The sequence below is a fragment of the Kogia breviceps genome, chromosome 1, assembly GCF_026419965.1.
Source record: "Kogia breviceps isolate mKogBre1 chromosome 1, mKogBre1 haplotype 1, whole genome shotgun sequence".
Taxonomy (NCBI): domain Eukaryota; kingdom Metazoa; phylum Chordata; class Mammalia; order Artiodactyla; family Physeteridae; genus Kogia; species Kogia breviceps.
The window spans coordinates 116,861,255-116,885,513 of record NC_081310.1 but is presented as its reverse complement, the minus strand read 5'-3'; the positions used below and the strand labels follow the sequence as shown (position 1 = coordinate 116,885,513).

Here is a 24,259-nt window from a genome sequence, read left to right as displayed (position 1 = left end):
AAAAAAAAAATCATTTTCAAATATCAAGGAGTCATACTTAGAATACAATTAAATACTAAGTGTCCTTCTAAGCACCCAAGATCATTCCATAGATAAATAAATAAGTAAATCCCAGTCAGGGCAATCAAGGAGCACACTGTCTAGAAGGGTGAAAGATATGCAAGCTATGTGCTAGGAAACAATACAGTACATACTTATCTGAGGTAACACGAAGTGGCATGTAAATAGAAGAGAGCAACTCATTAGCTGTAGGGGCTGAGAAGGTTTCAGAGAATTAATAAAAGTTTGGTGGGACTAGGGGACAGGTGTAGGTGATGAAGCAAGGCAGGACCATGGAAAGCTGAAAGCTGAGGCTCTCCCTTGATGTTCAAATCACTGGAGGTACCAGAGAGTGAAGCCTAAAATTAAACATTTCAAACAGGTGACATCCTAACTGTGCCTTGCTTAATTAATATATGCATTTCGTGTACAGTAGATAAGAGGTGAAAAGACTCTCTTGACTTTATCCTGCATATGAAAAGGCTCTATTATTGAGATCTTAAGTGGAGATTTTTCACAAGGCTTCTGTTTTTGTTTTTGTTTTGTTTTGTGGTACACGGGCCTCTCACTGTTGTGGCCTCTCCCGTTGCGGAGCACAGGCTCCGGACGCGCAGGCCCAGTGGCCATGGCTCACGGGCCCAGCCGCTCCGCGGCATGTGGGATCTTCCTGGACCAGGGCACGAACCCGTGTCCCCTGCATTGGCAGGCGGACTCCCAACCACTGCGCCACCAGGGAAGCCCTCACAAGGCTTCTTAATTAACCTGCCTACCCCATTCCACTTATCCTTGTGCCAAAGGATTAAGCCCAATTTTAAGAACACAAATTTAAAGGGACATTTCCCCACATAACCCTGCCTACATCTGCATAATATTCCAATGGCTATGGATTTCTCTGTAGCTTCTGCTCATGCTTCAGAGGTGCCTTGACCTAGACCCCCCTAGGCCAGAGCACTGTCATCCCAATGGCCATTTCCTATTGTTTCTCCTCGCTAATAACTGCTATTAAAGGAGAGAAAACTTTCTGGGACTCCTTTTTAAGTACAAAAATGAAAACATTTTGGTGTATTTCCTTCTGGTTAAAAAAAAAAAAGAAAACTTTTGCAACTTAATAGAAAGAACAGCTTTTGGCTAAAGGTGGTAGATCATCTCCTCTCCCTTCGGAGAGCCGTCTAAAATGACAGAAATGGGATGAAAAGAATAAAAACCCACAAAGTCAAAAAGAGAGACTTTGGCAGACAAGATATTTTAATAACATTCTGAAGAAAGAAAGTGGCTGGAGGAGTGGTAACTACTTTGGTATGGGGGAGGAAGCTGCTTTGCGCTGCAGGACCCCAAGGACATATGGAACCTGCAGGTGGCAGATACTGCACCGGAGAGGTGAGATGTAGGAGAGAAGACAGGGGAACTGGCTCCAAGTTTGTATTTTCAGAAGAGTTATTCGTCCCCGCAACCTGATTCCTGTACACAGAATGCTCAGTCAGGCATCTACTGCCCGGGAATACACCAGATGTTTATCCTCTGAAGAAACAGATTGTGACAGCCTCCAGATCTAGTAATAACAGATATGACAGAGAATGAAGGTGAGGAAAGGGTATTATGTTTGTTTTGGGAAGATGGCAGGAGTGGAGAGAAGGGAGGTGGGGTGTAAGATAATGAAATCCACATCTATAATAAAAGAAATATAAGTGTCTAAAATTGATAAAGCAAGAGAGAGCAGTATATCAGTTAGAAATATGGAAGTTAGCTGCCAAAATAAACAGTTAAAAGAAAAAAGTGGTTGTCTCTAATATTGAGGAGGAGAGAGAATGGGAAGGGGTGGACTAGGGGACCCTATTTTTCATAATAAGCAGAGTTAACCACGTAATTGACTGTTCAAACCACTAACACGTCTGAGAGCCAAAGTGGGTATTGTTAACAACTATGCTAAGGCAACAGGCTTAAACTGGAATTCTCTCAGGCAAACTGGGACTATATGCACCCTAATTATAAGCCTCTAGTTTGATGTCTAACAAAGCCAGTATTCTACTTTGATAAAACACTTAGGATCAGATAGGCAGCTGTTTTAAACTATTTAATACTTTCTTACATTGAAATACAGTGTTGGGGAATTTTGAATTTTTTAACTCTTCCTCTCCCCAATCACCTAGAACCATAAATTATCCCAACACTTCACCTTCAATGGGCATGACAGCCAGCCAGCCCTTCAGTACAACTCAGTTACTTCATGTATGAAATAGAAAACAGGCCTGCCTATCAAACAAGGATGTTGTGAAGATTTTCTTATAATATTATGTAAAAGCCCCCAAATTTAGGCAACTACCTCAAACTCACTGACACCTTTTAAATTGGGGCATAAATGTCTTCAGATTACTTCAGTCTAGTCCAGAGGTTAAACTTTTCTGGGTCTTGGAGAACTCTGAGAATTCAAGTAAGGATATGGGAAAATAATTCATTTTCTACAAAATGCATAAACTTTTGGCATTCTGTATATTTTCTGGGGGATCATGGAACATCTGAGACCCATTCGTGGTTAAGAACTCCCACTCTGGCCTTTTGTTTGGACTCTGTGAAGGGAAAGAAAATCATGGGCAAGACCTAAGCCCTTAAGCACTTTGTCAGATGCATTTTAAGCAGAAGGCTCTCTAAAGCAGGTAACCATAAAAGTAAATGAAGGTCCATCAAACTGCAGCTGCTAACCCAATTTTTTCAAGATAAAATGCTTCCTACTAAATGCACTGATGTCCCCCCTTGTTGATATAAATCTAAACCAATAGTTCTTAAAAATGCAGACTCTAGCCAAGCATTTTTTCCAGGCCAAATCTGAGCCATAAATGATAAGTCGGGGAATGAAATCATAAGCACTAGAAGAATGCCAAGGAGATGAGGTAGAGGAAAGCACAGGTTTGCCTTCCTATCTCAGGGGCTGTAAGACCTAGAAAACATACCCCCCCCCCCCCCCCCGACACACACTTTCCTAACAGGGTAGAACAGCTTTAAGGTAAACAACCCTAGGGACTGTTTATGGTTTCATGAGAAGTAAAATGCAATGAAACTCAAAACTAGAAATAAATGAAAATAATCTATTGGCTTGTACATTGATAGTCAGGTAAATTCTCTAATTCTTTCTCTCTCTGATATAGCATTCCCCAAATACCTGTTAATCTTTCTATTTATCACTTAAGTAAGCAAACAGGGAACACTCCGTTCAGCTACAAGGCTTGGTCAAGCCCCAGTTTGTTGCCAAAGTTTGGATGACCAAGAGTTGAAAAAACATACCAAGTGTTTTGGAGTGTCATATCAAGAAGAAATGCCATCTGAAATAATGCGTCTGGCACACTGCCTAAATTTAACATTTGGAATAACCTGCATTTTCTATCTCCTGGCTCTTAGGTAAGCTCAGGGGCTTTTTTACACCTGTGAGACCTCCCAGTTAAGTTACTGTGAGAGCTGGCAGCAGACAAGAAAGTGTCAGGCATTTCAGGAGTTTGCAGGTGCACGTCAGCAGTGAACCCACCTTGCGGTGCCTGCTCTCAGCAGCAGCCAGCTGCGACAGCATGCGCTCCTGCATGTTCTTGCACTGCTTCATCACCACCTTAAGGATCGAGAGCGGGTTTGTGCAGACTGGCTGCTTCTCGCCATCGTTCTTCTCCTTCAGTGTTTCAAAGTCTCTCTGGAGTGCCATTAAAGGATCACTGATGTTATATTTTCCATAGCGTTCTTCAATGAAAGTATCTCTGTGTTGGGCCTGGGAAAGAAGGGAAAATAAGCATTTTGCTTTCAAATACTGCTGAGGAGGGGACCTGTTAGTAGTTAGACATCAAAGGTAGTGGTGTGAATATGAAGTAACCTTTTGACTACAAATCAGACAGGGTCATCTAAGTATAGAAATAACATCAGAAAAGGGGCATAGCATATTAATGGGAACAAATACTTATGTAAAGCTAAGTACCAGTTAGACATTGATCTAAGTGTTTAGGTTCAGGTTATTTAAATTTTACAACCCTATAATGTAGTGCTATCATCTCCATTTTGCAGATGAGATACGGAGAGGTCAAGTGACTTGTTTCAGGTTACTCATCTAGCAAGCTGTCAGAATTGGGATTTAAACCCGGGCAGCCCGGCTCTAGAGTCTGTGCCCTTAACCACCACACTTACTGCCTCAGCTTATGAATGCTTCTATTACCAACAGGTATATCTTATCTTTTCTGTGTTATGGCATTTACATTTCTAAAATACGGTAAGCATAATACCTTTAAGAGTTTATATGTTTAGAGACCTAACCAGGTGGCTGTAGATAAGTAAAGGATGCTAAAGATATTTTTACACTATAATAGAGGACTGTTTGTGATTTGTCCCCATAGAACTTCACTCAATTTTTGGCCAGTCAAGAGGGTGGAGGCACTCACCACTAGAGATGCAGACAAAGTCCTTCTACCTGCTGCCAATTCCACCCCCCTGTTCTAACCTCTGTTCAGCTGTCTTCCATCCTCCTTTCTGTCCCCTTCAGGGCTTGGTGAGCTTTGGAGATGAAAGGGAACTTGAGCAGGGAATGTGGGCTGGTGCTTGGAGTCTGGCCTATGGGTTTGGGCCTGGGCGCCAAGTCAGGTCGAATGATCAGGAAGGGAGTGAAAGGAGATTCTTAGGCTTCCCTCTTATATCTGCTAGGAAAGACTTGAAGTACTATTTCATATAAGCATCATATATTATGCACAGGTGAACAGAGTGAAATTAACAATTACCTTACTAAACAGACATTTAAATGTTTCCTGAGACATTTTACAAAAAAAAAAGAGAAGTGTTAATAGAGGGTTGAGGAAACTTCCTCAAAAATCTTAGTGAAGTACTATATAATTTAAGCTTTCAAATGAAATCTAGTTATGAAAACTGTTATTTCTCAATTTTTAAAAATTACTTCATCAGGAGTTACCACCACCCACAAATGGGAACCCATTTGAAAAGAAAAATACACAATTCAGTGACCATGCTTAGAAAAACAAAAACCCTCAAGAAAATAAAGCAAACATGGGGTTTTTCTGACATGTTTCAGTGCTGAAAATTTGATGCCTCCTTCTTCATTAGACTGTCCAAGTTCAAGACTCAGGAATTAGCCTTGTGTTACAAATTTGTGTTGGTATCAGTTGGCAGATGTTCAAAGCAGAGTTAGAAGCGCTGGTGGTTTTACTTCTGGCTAGACTACAACTGTCTTAAGTGATGACATTATTGGAGTATTTGGGTAACATTTGTATACTAAATATTTGAAGAGTGAAATTCGTTTGTTCCTTTAAGTTACTGATAACCATCCTCCTAACCTTATTACAAGTGTGCGTGTATGTGCAGGTGTGCACATGTGAGCATGTGAATTGAAGGGGGGAGGGATTTGAAAGACAGAATCCTATTTTTTTTCAGGTCCAAATTAAAGGGAAATTTTCAGTAAAATTTCAAAATAATCTTGTCTATTTAGGATAGAGGAAGACAAGGCCAATTCCAAAATTGGCTATTTTTATTATTGTTTTTTAAGAATCATGGCAAGAATAGACAAAAAAGCTAATTTTTAGTTACATATTTAAGAGCACTAATGTCAAAGAATATGGGACTCATCAATGTTTTCTTTTCATTAAGAACATGTTTCTTTAAGTTCAGGTATAAAAACATGAGACTGATAACCCAGGATTCACTGAAAGTATCTATTTGTAGCTATTAATGTCCTAAGGCATATCCATGTTTAGAAAAACACAAAGGAAGCAAGAGAAAAAAAAACTGTTTAAGAAGTTGAAATTCTACTTTTCTGTCACATCTTTTATTCATGATTATTGTTTCTGTATGATTAGCTATGGAAAAGAAACAATTATTGGCACTAAAATTGGTTTAGTAGAGGAAAAAGTGAACCTGAGTATTTTTATGACCTTTTCCTTTTCAGAACACCATGGAGAAAGTGGGATGGGAGAGCAGAGCTGGGGGTACAATTCATGATCTTGATGATGCTAAGAAGCTGCATCTGCTAAGAAGCCCTCTCTCTCAGGTTTGAGTATATAGTTAACTAATCCTTAAAAATATGACTTTTTAAAACCCACACTGTTATTATTCTGTAGAATTAATAAGCATCACAGAGTTACAAGTAGTAGATGAGGAGCTTCTTTGGTGGTCTCAGACTTCTCTGAGAATAGTTGTTAAGCTGCCTGTTTTCTCTTGAAGTATTTCACAGTAATTCCATAATCACTTGCATAGTAATTACAAGTTATACAAAATTGGTAGCTTCACACATAAATGAAAAGAATCTGCGGAATAATCTAAAAAAGGCTCCTTGTCACAAAACAATTCTTTTAAGTACATTCTAATATGGGACCCGAATATGGAAAAAGTGAATTCTGTTTTTAGTATACAAAACACTGGATTGGAAAATGGGAGACAGAATATAGTATTTTCCATCCAACTTAATGCTTCAGTCGGGTGAATTGTATGTATTACACATTTAACAGCACAAATAATAACAACAATAACCAAAAACAGACGTTAAGATTTGACAAATGAAACAAGCTTTAGTGGAGGTGTGCATTGGTTATCTATTCCTGCGTAACAAATTACTCCCAAATTTAAATGCTTAGTAAACATTTTTTATCTCATACAGTTTCTGAGGGTCAGGAATCTGGGAGGGGCTGAGGGCTGAGCTGGGTGCTTCTGGCTCAGTGTCTCATGAGGTTGCAGTCAAGCTGCTGGCCAAGGATGCAGCCATCTGAAGGCACGACTAGGGCTGGAGGATCCATTTCCAAGCTTAGTCTTTGGGTTAGGCCTTGGTTCCTAGCACGTACTGGCTTCCAACAGAGCAAGTGATGTGAGAGAGTGAGAGACAGACATACATAGACACATCCAGATGCAAGTCCCACTGTCTTGTAACCTAATCTCAGAAGTGACTTACCATCATTTCTGGTGTATTCTAGCAATCACACAGACCAACCCTGGTAAATGTGGGTGGGTGGGACTACTTAAGGGTGTGAATAACAGGAGGGAGGACCACTGGGGGCCATCGTGGAGGCTGGTTATCAACGTGAATGACTAGACATGCTATCACTACCGTTTATGTTTCAGGTCAAAATTTAGAGGCTAAGTACCTATACTAAAAACTATCAAGGCTGAGTTTTAATATTTTAATGAAATTTCAGCTTTTTTTTTTTTTTTTTTTTTTTTGTGGTACGCGGGCCTCTCACTGTCGTGGCCTCTCGTGCTGCGGCGCACAGGCTCCGGATGCGCAGGTGCAGCGGCCATGGCTCACGGGCCCAGCCGCTCCGCGGCATGCGGGATCCCCACAGACCGGGGCACGAACCCGCGCCCCCTACATTGGCAGGCGGACCCCCAACCACTGTGCCACCAGGGAAGCCCTCAGCTATTTTATAAGAACTTTAAAATGATCTGGATTTCACTTTGGGGGAGAGGAGTTCAGGAGTACAGCTAAAATCAATATATTTCTTGCAATTTCATTATTTTTACTTCAATGACAACATATATTTTAACTGAACAGAAATTCCTACATTGTCAGAAAACACAATGATCTTTATTTCAGACAACAGTAAAGTAACTGGCTGGTTAGACAGATTCAATGACAGAAGATATTACTATAGCACACAAAATATACTAGTCATCCATTACTCATTTATTTTTACTGTTATAGGCTGAATGAAACACACCACTACTGAAAGCTTAAAATAAAACCACATAATATCCTTGGATATGCCATGTTTGCTCTCCAAAAATTTCAGCTTTGCTATGATAAACTACAAAAAGAAATATGAAGCAATCACCATCTCTCTATAATAAATAAATAATTTATTTATTATAATAAATAACATATGTATATATCATATATACATAATAGTTCAATATTATAAGTAGATAATAGTATATATATATATATATATATATATATATATATATATATATAGACTGCATTGGGTCTTCGTTGCTGTGTGCGGGCTTTCTATAGTTGCAGCAAGCGGGGGCTACTCTTCATCGTGGTGCACGGCCTTCTCATTGCAGTGGCTTCACTTGTTGCAGAACACAGGCTCTGGTGCCCGGGCTTCAGTAGTTGTGGTGCGTGGGCTCAGTAGTTGTGACGCATGGGCTTAGTTGCTCCGCGGCATGTGGGATCTTCCTGGACCAGGGATCGAACCCGTGTCCCCTGAATTGGCAGGCGGATTCTTAACCACTGTGCCAACAGGGAAGTCCCGATAATGGTATAAATTATATATATATTTCAATCTTAAAATAGGAAATCAATCTCTTTATTCTTTGGATGATAATCACCAACATGAAAAGTTCCAAATGTAAAGGTGAAGAATTATGGCCCATTTAAATGTGGGGGCTTATATTTAAGTACAAGGTTTTATTTTCAAGACTCAGGCTGATACCAGAACTGTATTAAGATATGCAATTTTGCCATTTATTGCCAATTCTGAAGTGATACTTATAAAAGTAAACAGCAATATAAACATTATGCCTTTAAAAATATCTGAATAATTCTATGTCAGGGATCAGAAAGACAAAAAACGTGATTCCAAAATGGTTTTTATTAATGTTACCAAAAGCATGTTAAAAGGAATCCTTTTTACACACAATTTGAATCTATTAATCTTCAAATCACTTATACTCTGGAGTCCCTAATAAACTATAAATAGCTGCCTGAACAACTGGAAATAAAGCAACCATTCTGGATAAAGATGATAACAACATTACAAGTATAACCTTTGTTCTGGAAGTTCCTTTTCACTTGCTGAAAGAAAACCAGATTTTACTGTTTGATAATATTGATAAAAGAGGATTTAGCCTTATTGGAATTAAACTAATTTCTGGAAAATGGCACAAAATTTATCATGGGAGCAAAAAGAGAAAATTTTCATCATTTAAAAAATATGTCTAATATATTATTGATAACCGAGTGCTCCTTCCACTTAACCATAAATGCTGTATTCTCAAATCTGGTCTTTTCTATATGTTTATTTTCTTTAATATTTTTGGGCCCTAGAGTCTAACAGAACTGGGATTATATCCTGTCACGACTACTTTCTGTATTACCTTTAGTAACAACCTTAACTTCTCTGTGCCTCAGATTCCTCATCTGTAGAATGAGAGTAACAATCTACCCATAGGTTTGTTATAAAAATTAAATAAGTAATGTAAAATGCTTCCTATAGTACCTGACACAAAGTAAATACTACAAATATGAATTAATTTTTTCAATAACCAAATTTAGAATATAGATTTTCCTGTTTTAGAGCCAATGACTTAAACTCAACCCCACAGACTTAAGATTCTGTAAAATTGGATCAGGCTAGGAAATTTCCATTAAAAGCAAAATTAAATTCACCAATCCCAGATAACTCAGAAGTAACACATCACTAAAAATGTATCAGGAACCTGGATAACCAATAACATTCTATTTACTTAGCAATCAATCCTGAACTGCCATGTGTGACATATTATATAATGTGGTCAGTTGATACTTATCTCTTGCATTGTTATTAAACACTTTTCACTTTTCTGTCTTTTCTGTCAACCTACTTAGATTGCAAGTGATCTGAAGGAAAAAGCACTTATACATCTTTCTTCTTCCTATATCCTATATTTTGCCTTAAGCCCAAGACATGTAACAGATATTTACTTTCCAGCCTCTTTCCTGATGTCTTAGCCTCTCCTTACTCTCATCATTTTAGTGAGGTCAATATTTTATTTTGCTGTTAGTAAAATCTAGGATTTACTTAGTATAATCACTTAATCGATATATATATTTAGCAAACTGACTTTGAAGCAGATGAGCTTCAAAGATTCCCCTTGTATTTTTAATAAAACGTTCATCCTCCTGGTTAAAAAAAAAAAAAGATTCCTCTTGGGGTCAGTTTGCAACTATAGATATTTATAAAAGCAACTATTTACATCAGTTCAGAGGATCATGTGACAATATTATTTGACTACAGTGTAATAAATTCTTTTGAAGACTAAAAATGATAAGTTTAGTACAAATAGCTACAAGTGTAGTACTTCTAGCTAGTAGACTGCTTTTTTTTTTTTTTTTTTTTTTTTTTTTTGCGGTATGCGGGCCTCTCACTGTTGTGGCCTCTCCCATTGCGGAACACAGGCTCCGGACGCGCAGGCTAGCGGCCATGGCTCACGGGCTTAGTTGCTCCGCGGCATGTGGGATCTTCCCGGACCAGGGCACGAACCCGTGTCCCCTGCATCGGCAGGCAGATTCTCAACCACTGCGCCACCAGGGAAGCCCATAGACTGCTTTTTGATAGAATAAGAATATGGGTAAACAGAACAATGTAGCTGCTTCAACATTCAGATTTGAGAGAGTCCTGAGAAAACTCTTAATGAAATTGTAATAGGTGTGTTGAGTTTTTTTGTCTTTGTTCTATTTTATTACTTTAGTCTATGTATGTGATTGAAACAAGTTACATATACATTCTGGACTGGGTCTAAATAAAAAACTTTTTGAGGTGGGGAAGAAAATGTGTAAGGGATTCTATAAGACCTGAACAAATTAATGCTCTGAATATAAATTAAGAATTTGAAAGTATAATTGTTTTTTTTTGAGAAAGAGCACACTTTATTGGTAAGAGAGCACTGCATGTGACCAACATATGAAGAGAGACAGATGGGCGTCCTACACATCATGCTCAAAAGGTACTCAGGATGCTGTGCTAATGAAGATCAGCCGGAACATGGACTCCTGAGAAACTTCCCCAACCTCACTCCTCTGAGGGATTGACACACTTCCAACCTTTTCCTGGAAGGCAACTGTGGTCCACTAGAGATAGAGTCCCTCAGGGGTGCCTTGTTTTTTATAAAGGACATTTTCTTTAAACTTTCTGAAGTCTTCATTTGTTACTTTTATCCTACAGAGTTCTCTCAAGGCCATCAGACCAGCTTCTGTACAGATTGCCTTGATGTTGGCATCAGAGAGGAGAGGTCATCTTTAGCCATGATCAAGTCGTCCAGGGTTAGTGTCATCCTGCTCGTGTGGATGTGAGAGATGTGCTTCTTCGACTTTTCATCCGGCAAGGGGAACTCGATCTTCCTGTCAATGTGGCCTGGTCTGATAAGTGCTGGGTCTAAAGTCTCTATTTGGTTTGTGGCCATGATAACTTTCATGTCTCCCCTTGAATCAAACCCATCTAACTGGTTCAACAGCTCCAACACTGTTCGCTGAAATTCTCTCTCACCACCAGAATTTGAGTCGTACCTTTCCGACTCAACAGCATCAATTTCATCAATAAACACGATGGATGGTGCATGTTCTTCAGCAACTCAAAGCAGTTCCTGAACAAGTTTGGGCCCATCGCCTAGATACTTCTAAATAAGTTCAGAGCCAACCACTCTCAAGAAAGTGGCCGAGTTTTGGTTTACTACTGCTTTGGCTAGGAAGGTTTTACCTGTGCCAGGTGGACCATACAGAATGACCCCCTTAGGGGGCTTTACACCCATCTCTTCATAATATTTAGGATGAGTGAGTGGAAGTTCCATAGATTCCTTAATTTCCTGGATTTGGTTGTCCAATGCTCCAATATCAGCATAGGTCTCCTGGGGGGCCTTTTCCACTTTCATCATTGTGATCAAGGGATCCGTGTCATCCATCAGCACCCCTATCACAGCATGCACCTGTGGCTGAGCAGGACTGAGCAGCCCGGTTCCAGCAGATCCCTGTCTACAAATGAAAGAATGCTGACCTAGTGTTCTGAGCCCAGAGATGTAGACATGATGGCATGATTGTCATCAATGTTTCTTCCAAGGTTCCTATTGACATTGGGGTGCCCTTCAGATCACCCACCTTTGATTTTTCCTCCTCTTGCTTTTCTTCTAAAGGCCTCATTTGTTCCTGATTTCTAATGAATTCTTCCTCCATGAGAAGACAGTCTTTAATTCTCTCTAACTTCAATAATTTTAACCAGCACTGAGTGTGAGGTATCACCAGGGGCAGTATGCTGGCAGCATCTGGTCCCTTTGTTTTCTTCTTCTTTTGGCCCACTCTAGCTGGTATAGGAGATTCATAATTCTTTTTCTTATCCTTGCCATCCTTCTTTCCACCTCCAGGACAATGACCACCACTCTGACTTTGACGCATCTTGCTTCGGCCTCTCGAGCCGCTGCTGCCAGAAGTCGAAAGCATAATTTTTAATGCTGCATTAGATCTTAATCACTTTTATTCAGGGGACCATACGTCTCTTAAAATATAATGAGAAGGAGGACCGTCAAGATGGAGGACTAAGACGTGGAGATCAACTTGCTCCACACAAATACATCTATATGTGGAACAACTCCTACAGAACACCTACAGAACATTGGCAGAAGACCTCCGACTTCCCAAAAGTCAAGAAACTCCCCATGTACCTGGCTGTGTGGCTGACAGGGTCTTGGTGCTCTGGCTGGGTGTCAGGCCTAAGCCTCTGAGTGGGAGAGCCAAGTTCAGGGCACTGGACCACCAGAAACCTCCTGGCCCCATGTAATATCAATCAGCGAAAGCTCTCCCAGAGATCTAAGTCTCAATGCTAAGATCCAGCTCCATTTGATGACCAGCAAGCTCCAGTGCTGGACACCCCATGCCAAACAAATAGCAAGACAGGAACACAACCCCACCCATTAGCAGAGAGGCTGCCTAAAATCATACTAAGTTCACAGACACCCCAAAACACACCACCATATGTAGTCCTGCTCACCAGAAAGACAAGATCCAGCCTCATCCACCAGAACACAGGCACCAGTCCCCTCCATCAGGAAGCCTATGGAACCCACTGAACCAACCTTACCCACTGGGGGTCAGACACCAAAAACAATGGGAACTATGAACCTACAGCATGTGAAAAGGCGACCTCCAAAAGTAAGTTGATCAAAATAAGACAGAGAAATATGCAGCAGATGAAGGTAAAAACCCACCAGACCAAACAAATGAAGAGGAAATAGGCAGTCTACCTGAAAAAGAACTCAGAGTAATGACAGTAAAGATGATCCAAAATCTTGGAAATAGAATGGAGAAAATATAAGAAACGTTTAACAAGAACCTAGAAGAACTAAAGAGCAAACAATGATGCAAAACACAATAAATGAAATTTAAAATTCTCTAGGAGGAATCAATAGCAGAATAACTGAGGCAGAAGAACGGTTAAGTGACCTGGAAGATAATATAGTGGAAAAAACTACCACAGAGCAGAATAAAAAAAAAAATAATGATAAGAATTAAGGACAGTCTCAGAGACCTCTGGGACAACATTAAACACATGAACATTTGAATTATAGGGGTCCAAGAAGAAGAAGAGAAAAAGGAAGGGACTGAGAAAATATTTGAAGAGATTATAGTTGAAAACTTCCCTAACATGGGAAAGGAAATAGTCAAGTCCAGGAAGCACAGAGAGTCCCATACAGGATAAATCCAAGGAGAAACACGCCAAGACACATATTAATCAAACTATCAAAAAAAAAATACAAAGTAAAAATATTAAAAGCAGCAAAGGAAAAGCAACAAATAACATACAAGGGAATCCCCATAAGGTTAACAGCTGAACTTTCAGCAGAAACTCTGCAAGCCAAAAGGGAGTAGTAGCAGGACATATTTAAAGGGATGAAAGGGAAAAAACTACAACCAAGACTACTCTACCCAGCAAGGATCTCAATGAGATTCAACAGAGAAACTAAAACCTTTACAGACAAGCAAAAGCTGAGAGAATTCAGGACCACCAAACCAGCTTTACAAAAAATGCTAAAGAAACTTCTCTAGGCAGGAAACATAAGAGAAGTAAAAGACCTAAAATAACAAACCCAAAACAAGGAAATGGTAATAGGAACATACATAGCGATAACTACCTTAAATGTAAATGGATTAAATGCTCCAACCAGAAGACAAAGTCTGGCTGAATGGATACAAAAACAAGACCCGTATATATGCCATCTACAAGAGATCCACTTCAGACCTGGGGACACATACAGACTGAAGGTGAGGGGATGAAAAACATATTACATGCAATGGAAATCAAAAGAAAGCTGGAGCAGCAATTCTCACATCAGACAAAATAGACTTTAAAATAAAGACTATTACAAGAGACAAAGAAGGACACTACATAATGATCACAGGATCAATCCAAGAAGAAGATATAACAATGGTAAATATTTATACACCCAACATAGGAGCACCTCCATACATAAGGCAAATGTTAACAGCCACAAAAGGGGAAATCGACAGTAACACAATCATAGAAGGGGACTGTAACACCCCACTTTCACCAATGGACAGATCATCCAAAATGAAAATAAATAAGGAAACACAAGCTTTAAATGATACATTAAACAAGATGGACTTAATTGATATTTATAGGACATTCCATCCAAAACCAACAGAATACACTTTCTTCTCAAGTACTCATGGAACATTCTCCAGGATAGATCATATCTTGGGTCACAAATCAAGCCTTGGTAAATTTAAGAAAACTGAAGTCGTATCAAGTATTTTTTCCGACCACTATGTTATGAGACTAGATATCAATTAACAGGAAAAAAATCTGTAAAAAAATACAAACTCATGGAAGCTAAACAATACACTACTAAATAACCAAGACATCACTGAAGAAATCAGAGGAAATAAAAAAATACGTAGAAACAAATGACAATGAAAACACGACTACCCAAAACCTATGGGATACAGCAAAAGCAGTTCTAAGACAGAAGTTTAGAGCAATACAATCATACCTCAAGAAACAAGAAACACCTCAAATCAACAATCTAACCTTACACCTAAATCAATTAGAGAAAGAAGAAAAAAAAAAAACCCCAAAGTTAGCAAAAGGAAAGAAATCATAAAGATCAGATCAGAAATAAATGAAAAAGAAATGCAGGAAACGACAGCAAAGATCAATAAAACTAAAAACTGGTTCTTTGAGAAGATAAACAACTTTGATAAACCATTAGCCAGACTCATCAAGAAAAAAAGGGAGAAGACTCAAAGCAACAGAAGTAGAAATGAAAAAGGAGAAGAAACAACTGACACTGAATAAATACAAGGATCATGAGCGATTACTACAAGCAGGTATATGCGAATAAAATGGACAACCTGGAAGAAATGGACAACTTCTTAGAAAAGCACAACCCTCCAAGACTGAACCAGGAAGAAACAGAAAATATAAACAGACCAATCACAAGCACTGAAATTGAAACTGTGATTAAAAATCTTCCAGCAAACAAAAGCCCAGGACCAGATGGCTTCACAGGCTAATTCTATCAAAGAGTTAGAGAAGAGCTAACACCTATCCTCCTCAAACTCTAACAAAATATAGCAGAGAGAGGAACACTCCCAAACTCATTCTATGAGGCCACCATCACCCTGATACCAAAACCAGACAAAGATGTCACAAAGAAAGAATACTCCAGGCCAATATCACTGATGAACATAGATGCAAAAATCCTCAACAAAATACTACCAAACAGAATCCAGCAGCACATTAAAAGGATCATACACCATGATCAAGTGGGTTTTATCCCAGGAATGCAAGGATTCTTCAATGTATACAAATCAATCAGTGTGATACACCATATTAAAAAATTGAAGGAGAAAAGCCATATGATCATCTCAAAAGATGCAGAAAAAGCTTTTGACAAAATTCAACCTGCATTTATGATAAAAACTCTCCAGAAAGTAGGCACAGAGGGAACTTAACTCAACATAATAAAGGCCATGTATGACAAACCCACAGCCAACATCATTCTCAATGGTGAGAAACTGAAACCATTTCCACTAAGATCAGAAACAAGAGAAGGTTCCCACTCTCACCACTGTTATTCAACATAGTTTTGGAAGTCTTAGCCACAGCAATCAGAGATTAAAAAGAAATAAAAGGAATCCAAACTGGAAAAGGAGTAAAACTGTCACTGTTTGCAGATGACATGATACTATACATAGAGAATCCTAAAGATGCTACTAGAAAACTACTAGAGCTAATCAATGAATTTGGTAAAGTAGCAGGATACAAGATTAACGCACAAATATCTCTTGCATTCCTATACACTAATCATGAAAAATCTGAAAGAGAAATTAAGGAAACACTCCCATTTACCACTGCAACAAAAAGAATAAAATACCTAGGAATAAACCTACCTAGGTTTGTAGGAGATGAAAGACCTACATGCAGAAAACTGTAAGACACTGATGAAAGAAATTAAAGATGATACAAACAGATGGAGAGATATACCATGTTCTTGGATTGGAAGAATCAACATTGTGAAAATGACTATACTACCCAAAGCAACCTACAGATTCAGTGCAATCCTTATCAAACTACCAATGGCATTTTTCACAGAACTAGAACAAAAAATTTCACAATTTGTATGGAAACACAGAAGACCCCAAATAGCCAAAGCAATCTTCAGAAAGAAAAACGGAGCTGGAGGAATCTGGCTCCTTGACTTCAGACTATACTACAAAGCTACAGTAATCAAGACACTATGGTATTGGCACAAAAACAGAAATATAGATCAATGGAACAGGATAGAAAGCCCAGAGATAAACCCACGCACATACAGTCACCTTTTCCTTTTTTTTTTTTTTTGGTCACCTTATCTTTGATAAAGGAGGCAAGAATATACAGTGGAGAAAAGACAGCCTCTTCAATAAGTTGTGCTGGGAAAACTGGACAGCTACATGTAAAAGAATGAAATTAGAACACTCCCTAGCACCACACATAAAAATAAACTCAAAATGGATTAAAGACCTAAATGTAAGACCAGACACTATAAAACTCTTAGAGGAAAACAAAGGCAGAACACTCTGTGACATAAATCACAGCAAGATCCTTTTTTACCCACCTCCTAGAGAAATGGAAATAAAAACAAAAATAAACAAATGGGACCTAATGAAACTTAAAAGCTTTTGCACAGCAAAGGAAACCATAAACAAGATGAAAAGACAACCTTCAGAATGGGAGAAAATATTTGCAAATGAAACAACTGACAAAGGATTAATCTCCAAAATTTACAAGCAGCTCTTGCAGCTCAATATCAAAAAAACAATCCAATCCAATCAAATCCACAAATGGGCAGAAGACCGAAACAGACATTTCTCCAAAGAAGATATACAGATTGCCAACAAACATATGAAAGGATGCTCAACATCACTAATCATTAGAGAAATGCAAATCAAAACTACAATGAGGTATCACTTCACACTAGTCAGAATGGCCACCATCCAAAAATCTACAAACAATAAATGCTGGACAGGGTGTGGAGAAAAAGGAACCCTCTTGCATTGTTGGTGGGAATGTAAATTGATATAGCCACTATGGAGAACAGTATGGAGGTTCCTTAAAAAACTAAAAATAGAACTACCATACGACCCAGCAATCCCACTACTGGGCAGAAAACCATAATTCAAAGAGTCTTGTACCACAACGTTCACTGTAGCTCTATTTACAATAGCCAGGACATGGAAGCAACCTAAGTGTCCATCGAAAGATGAATGGATGGAGAAGATGTGGCACATATATACAATGGAATATTACTCAGCCATAAAGAGAAATGAAACTGAGTTATTTGTAATGAGGTTGATGGACCTAGAGTCTGTCATACAGAGTGAAGTAAGTCAGAAAGAGAAAAACAAATACCATATGGTAACACATATATATGGAATTAAAAAAAAAAAAGGTTCTGAAGAACCTAGGGGCAGGACAGGAATAAAGATGCAGATGTAGACAATGGACTTGAGGATACAGATGGGGGAAGGGTAAGCTGAGACGAAGTGAGAGAGTGGCACTGACATATATACACTACCAAATGTAAAACAGATAGCTACTGGGAAGCAGCCGCATAGCACAGTGAGAGCAGCTAGGTGCTTTGTGACCACCTAGAGGGGTGGGATAGGGAGGATGGGAGGGAGATACAAGAGGGAGGGGACATGGGGACATATGTATACATACAGCTGATTCACTTTGTTATACAGCAGCAACTAACACAACAATGTAAAGCAATTATACTCCAGTAAAGATGTTAACAAAATGAGATTCGACACCTACTTCACATACACAAAAAGAAGGATGGATCACTAACCTAAAAATATATTTGAATGGCCAAAAAGTACATGAAAAAGTGATCACTCATTAATGATCAGGGAGATGTAAATTAAAACAATAAGATAGTACTATACAGCCATTAAAAAGGCTAAAATTTAAGACTGACAACATCAAATGTTATAAAGGATATGGAGTAACTAGAATGCTCACATTGCTGGTGGGAGTATAAATGGTAGAACTATTTTGGAAATTAATCTGAAAGTTTATCATAAAGTTAGAAAATGCCTACCTGCTACTCCACTTCTAAGTATTTGTCTAAAAGAAATGAAAACATATATCCACAAAGACTTTTACACAATTATCCAGAGTAGCTTTATTCATAATGGCCCCATACTGGAAACAATCAAGTATCAATCACTATAAGTAAAATGCGATGCATTCAAGAAATGGAATACTATTCAGCAATAAAAAGGGACAAATTACTGATACATACAATGACACTGATGAACCTGAAAATCATTACATCAAACAAAAAAGTGCCAAACATAAAAGAATACATTCTCTGTGACTCTGTTCTAATGGGCAAAACTAATCTATGGTGAAGAAAATCAACAGTGGTTACATCTGGATACAGGGGGGGACAAATGACCAGGGAGGGGCATAAGATAACTTTTTGGTGTGATGAGAATGTTTATGTCTTGATAGGAGTGTAGGTCAAATGGAGTGGCATTTGTCAAACCTTATTGAACTGAACACTTAAGATCTGTGCATTTCACTATATCTAAAATATATCCTTAGTTTAAAAACATAAATATATACAGTAAGAGTTACAGGAAAATTGAGTTATATGTAACATATGCTTTATATATTGTGTTTCAGAAACATGGGAAGTTCAAATCAAAGTAATTTTAATAGTAATAACAACAGGGGAAGCAACAAGGAAGGTGCTCACACTGGAGTGCTCATTACCTACTGAGCAGTGTGCTCAGTGCTTTACATAGCTCATCTCATCCTAGCAGCATTCCTCTGCAGGTAGACAGCACTGTATCTCCATTTTACAGAAGAAACTGAACATTAACATGTGACTATCCCAAGGTCACAAAGCCAGTTAAGAAGTGGAGAAGAACAGTAAATGGTATATAGTAAGTACTGAATATGTTAACTGAATGAGTAATATACATAAACAGATATTCCCCAGGACTTCATAGCAATGAATTTCAATTTAGTAGGTCTTGATCAGTAGCTTAAAAATGAAATACAACAGAACTGAAAACACTATAGAGCGCTGAATGCTGTGAGTACTATTTCAAGAAACTTTTCTTCTGGGATAAGAATATAGGTGTGTGTATGTGCACATGTTGGTGTGTCCCTGGGGTCACAACGCAAAGTCTATTTTTTTACTATGTGTCCCTACCAAAAACGTTTGAAAAACAGTAGAATAGAATGAAGAACCTAAGAAGTATGACTCCTGAATCTATAATTTTAAACAGTTTAAGCTATAATAAACATGTGAATTCTAATAGAATAAGGAGTCAGGATTAGTATTTTAAACTAATGAATGTTATAAAAGCCTACAGACCAGGAGAAGTTTGGCCTAACATCAAATATATAAAATGTAAAAAAAATAAGTAAATAAAATTCTGTGTTACCAGGGTTAGACAATCAAAAATAGCACTGGAGAAGCCTGAGAAGATTTTCTGGATGTATGGGTGATTCACAGGGGCACATGCTTTGAATGCTTATATTGAATACTTAATGTTTGCTGGGTACTATATATGCTAAGTGATGTGGGGTAATGTTAGGGGGATATAGATTTGACTAAATTGCTGCTCTCAAGAAGCTTAAAATTTGCCAGACAAGTTTAAGGCCTAAGAGCAGAAAAAGACAAGCTGCTTCTGTGTATTTAAATGTATTCTAAACAATACCATTAATGTTTAGAGGAACACCAAGTACAATTTGTTTGATCAGAACTTTCTAAGACTCAGCCCTTACACTCATAAGGAATAGGAAGGAAAAGGCCAACCCTGGAAGTGGGTGGGTTCTGGCAGATAAACGGGACTATTAGCAATTTAATGAATCACAGGAAACACCATGAGGTTGAGGGGGCACAATCCAAAAACTGTCTCTAAAGTGTTACAGAAGGAGACCCAGACCGCAGACTGTAACTGTGTGATACTTTAAGTGACTATGAACTTGAAAATCATCTTTATTAGAGATGTGCTCTGGCTCTTTTACTCACTATGTATTAACAGACAGTGTAGAAACTAACTTCAGTGTTAAAATAGTAAAAAAGAGCTTACTAAATAAGATGAGAAAGGGTGTCTTCTTCCTCTAGTTTGGGGATTCTGAGGAGGGAGGATTTGAAGCTGTATAATTGTGGGATATAGGTCTTAACTCTAAAAATTTGTTTGAAGCAAGATTCTTAAATTACAAACACAGACTGATACAAGGAAGCATGGCAAGAAACAAGCTGCTTAAATATAAGGCCTTGGGAAAAGGGTTCTTACTTGGCTGAGAAGTAAAAGTGTTCACAATTAAAAGTGTACCAAGTAAACAGGAATAAGAAGCTTGTGGGGGAGAAGAGGATCAAGGGGAGTGTAGAGACAGGGAAGAATGAAAAAAGGGGACCAGTATGGTTTGAGAACCACAACGCAGTGAGAACAAGACATCAGGGCAGGCAGACGGAAGCAAGGACCATGCTAATTATACATCCTAACAAGCTCCATGTCACAAGTCAGAGTATGGGAAGATGGCAATTTCTACTGTCACTGCAGCCTTATGTAGAGGGAGGTAGCTAGCTATTCAGTTTCAACCAGCAGTCATACAGGTGGCTTGGGACTCCAGTCAGGGAAGGATCCCTTTTCTTTAGAGAACAGAATAGGGAGAGGGGTAAAAAAGCCAAGACTGAAAAGTGAAAGGTGGGCTGTAAGTGCATTGTAGGGTGTTTAATTATAATTTTAAATGTGAACTGGTAATGTTCATCACTATGGTAAAGCACTGAATATATGCTGAAACTGTGCATGTGAAAGTTGACCACTGATACTATTAATTCCAAGTAATTCCAACCCAAGAATGCCTTCATCTTCATGATAAAAGTCCACTGAAGGGGATTAGAATATGCCTGGATCAGAAGAACAGGAGATCTTTGTTTGGAGATATACGAGCCCGTCCTTTTTGTTTTGTTTTATTAATTAATTAATTAATTAATTAATTTATTTTTTTGTGGTACGCGGGCCTCTCACTGTTGTGGCCTCTCCCGTTGCAGAGCACAGGCTCCGGACGCACAGGCTCAGTGGCCATGGCTCACGGGCCTATCCGCTCCGCGGCATGTGGGATCTTCCCGGACCGGGGCGTGAACCCGTGTCCCCTGCATCGGCAGGCGGACTCGCAACCACTGTGCCACCAGGTAAGCCCCCTTTTTATTTTAAAAAGGGGTGATACCATTAGGAAACTTTAAATGTCACCAAAGACAAGAATGGGATAACCTAGACCCTTTCCCCATTTTAATCCCATAAGGAACAGGAAAACTGGCTCTATTCTAAACCTCTAAGACTTTGTTTTAGCGCTCTTTTCCTTTAATGATTTCTAGGTCTGCTGTGTAGATGACAGTCATTCATCCCACTGATGAAAGATACTGTCAGGAAGGGAAGGACAAGAGACTGAAAGGAAGATTTTAAAGAGAAAAGAACTCAGAGCTATCAATTTGGAAAGCAGAGAAATGGGGGATAATGAAGATTTTGTGAAAGCCAAAAACAAACACACTGGAGAAACGGGGGATAAAGAAATATATTCTGAAAGACAGAGAAAGGACGTGTAATGTAGACAGATGCCCACAGGGGTCCTTAGCTAAAAAGTGTGGGGAACAATATTTTTTGTAAATATATCTAGATAGATGAAGAAAGATAAGCAACACGGTACTCTTAAAAAGTACTAAAAAAAAAAAAGTACTAACTATTTTCTCTGACGCTCTCAAAACTCTCCTTACTAACCTCTTAGGGAATGCAGATTTCAATTTGATAGGAAAGGACACTGAGGTAAAATGTCAGTTGATTTTTTTGTTTTTTAGTTGAATACAGATACATAGTGAAAAAAAGTGCATATCCTAATTATTTATCTATTACTAAAAATATGGAAACAAACACAAAGCAATAATTTCCTGTCTGAAGAACAAATTGTACTTTCTTAGTACAGGGGTGAGATATAAATAATGTCACTGAGTGGGAATTATCATCAATAGTAAAATTATGAAACTTATCAACCGAAAAAAAATGCACAATGTGAGAGCTGTGAGTTAAGTTTTATTTGGGGCAAACTGAGGACTATAGCCTGGAGACAGCCTCTCAGATAGCTCTGAAGAAATGCTCCGAAGAGGTAAGTGGGAAGGTCATATATATATTTTGGTGAAGGGGAATACATGCAATCAAGCACACATTTTGGCAGAAGGTTGCTGCTAGTCACAGAGGAGCAGATGTCTCCGTTACTGATTTCAGTGCTTTTCTAGATATGAGAAAATGCAAGAAATTGGGCTTGTAAAATTTTCTCCTGAAAATATCTACCTGAACTCCTTTCAGGGTGTGCTGAAGGTCAGCAAATGCAATGGCTAGTGACTTCATTCTTGTAGAACCAGATGGCAAGTGACAACTTTTAGTTGGCAAACTATATTACTATAGGTAAGTCTCTCTTCTCAAAAATATGAATTAATAAATGGCAACCTATTTTTTTTTGCCTTTGTTCTTGCACTTATTTTATTTTTTTTAAACATCTTTATTGGAGTATAATTGCTTTACAATGTTGTGTTAGTTTCTGCTGTATAACAAACTGAATTAGCTATATGTATACATATATCCCCATATCCCCTCCCTCTTGTGCCTCCCTCACACCCTCCCTATCCCACCCCTCTAGGTGGTCACAAAGCACCGAGCTGATCTCCCTGTGTGATGCAGCTGCTTCCCACTAGCTATCTATTTTGCATTTGGTAGTGTATATATGTCAACACTACTCTCTCACTTCATCCTAGCTTGCCCTTCCCCCTCCCCGTGTATTCAAGTCCATTCTCTACGTCTGTGTCTTTATTCCTGTCCTTCCCCTAGGTTCTTCAGAACCTTTTTTTTTTTCTTTAGATTCCATATATATGTGTTAGCATACAGTATTTATTTTTCTCTTTCTGACTTCACTCTGTATGACAGACTCTAGGTCCATCCACCTCACTACAAATAACTCAATTTAATTTCTTTTTATGGCTGAGTCATATTCCATTGTAAATATGTGCCACATGTTCTTTATCTATTCATCTTTTGATGGACACTTAGGCTGCTTCCATGTCCTGGCTATTGTAAACAGTGCGGCAGTGAACATTGTGGTACATGTCTCTTTTTGAATTATGGTTTTCTCATGGTATAATGGCAACCTATCTTTTGAGGCTTGAATACATTCACGTTAAACTTAAAGGGCCTTAACTTACTCTCTCGGATGACAAATATTTCTGAAGAACTTACCAGGTTCTAGATATCTGGGATGCAATGCAGCAAGATAAACAAAGTACCTGCCCCTCATGAAGCTTATATTTATTGAAAAAAAGAAATATGAAATATAAAGAAAAGAGAGATGAAAATATATGATCTGTGAAGCGTTATCAGCACAATAGACAAATTATAACTAAACTAGTACAAAGAAAAAGAGAAATCATGTTAAGTATGATTCAACTGTACAAAAATTTATTAGGTATGCTTATATGAGAAGTTCTATATAAGAAATTTCAAATCAGTAAGAAGAGACTTCTGAATTAAATAATAACACTATCTCTTACTCATTTCTACCAACGAATTCAGTCTTTTGTTGAACAGAGAACATGTTAGGTATTGAATTAAATTAAAAAACTTTTTTGGAACTTATGCATGTCTTAGCACTCATTGGGTGAAGTTGGTTTTTGAGGCAGAAAATAGTTTTTGTTGTTGTTGTTTTTTTAAATAAATTTATTTTTGGCTGCATTGGATCTTTGTTGCTGCGTGTGGGCTTTCTCTAGTTGCATCAAGCGGGGGCTACTCTTCGTTGCGGTGCGTGGGCTTCTCATTGCAGTGGCTTCTCTTGTTGTGGAGCATGGGCTCTAGGCACGTGGGCTTCAGTAGTTGTGGCATGTGGGCTCAGCAGTTTTGGCTCACAAGCTCTAGAGCGTAGGCTCAGTAGTTGTGGCG

The 24,259-nt window shown here is 38.5% G+C and overlaps 1 protein-coding gene and 1 pseudogene across 2 annotated transcripts in view; both read right to left on the bottom strand.

Annotated features, from left to right (window-relative positions):
- The window catches only part of CTTNBP2NL (CTTNBP2 N-terminal like), a 66,778-nt gene that overhangs the window by 5,355 nt on the left and 37,164 nt on the right, over positions 1 to 24,259 (bottom strand). For both annotated transcript variants that reach the window (XM_059060734.2, XM_059060720.2), the window contains one exon: positions 3,554 to 3,784. In XM_059060734.2, the coding sequence (XP_058916717.1) occupies positions 3,554 to 3,784 (231 nt within the window). The remainder of the gene's footprint in view (positions 1 to 3,553; positions 3,785 to 24,259) is intronic.
- LOC131754877 (26S proteasome regulatory subunit 4 pseudogene) overlaps positions 10,738 to 24,259 on the bottom strand; it is a 35,461-nt pseudogene continuing 21,939 nt past the window's right edge.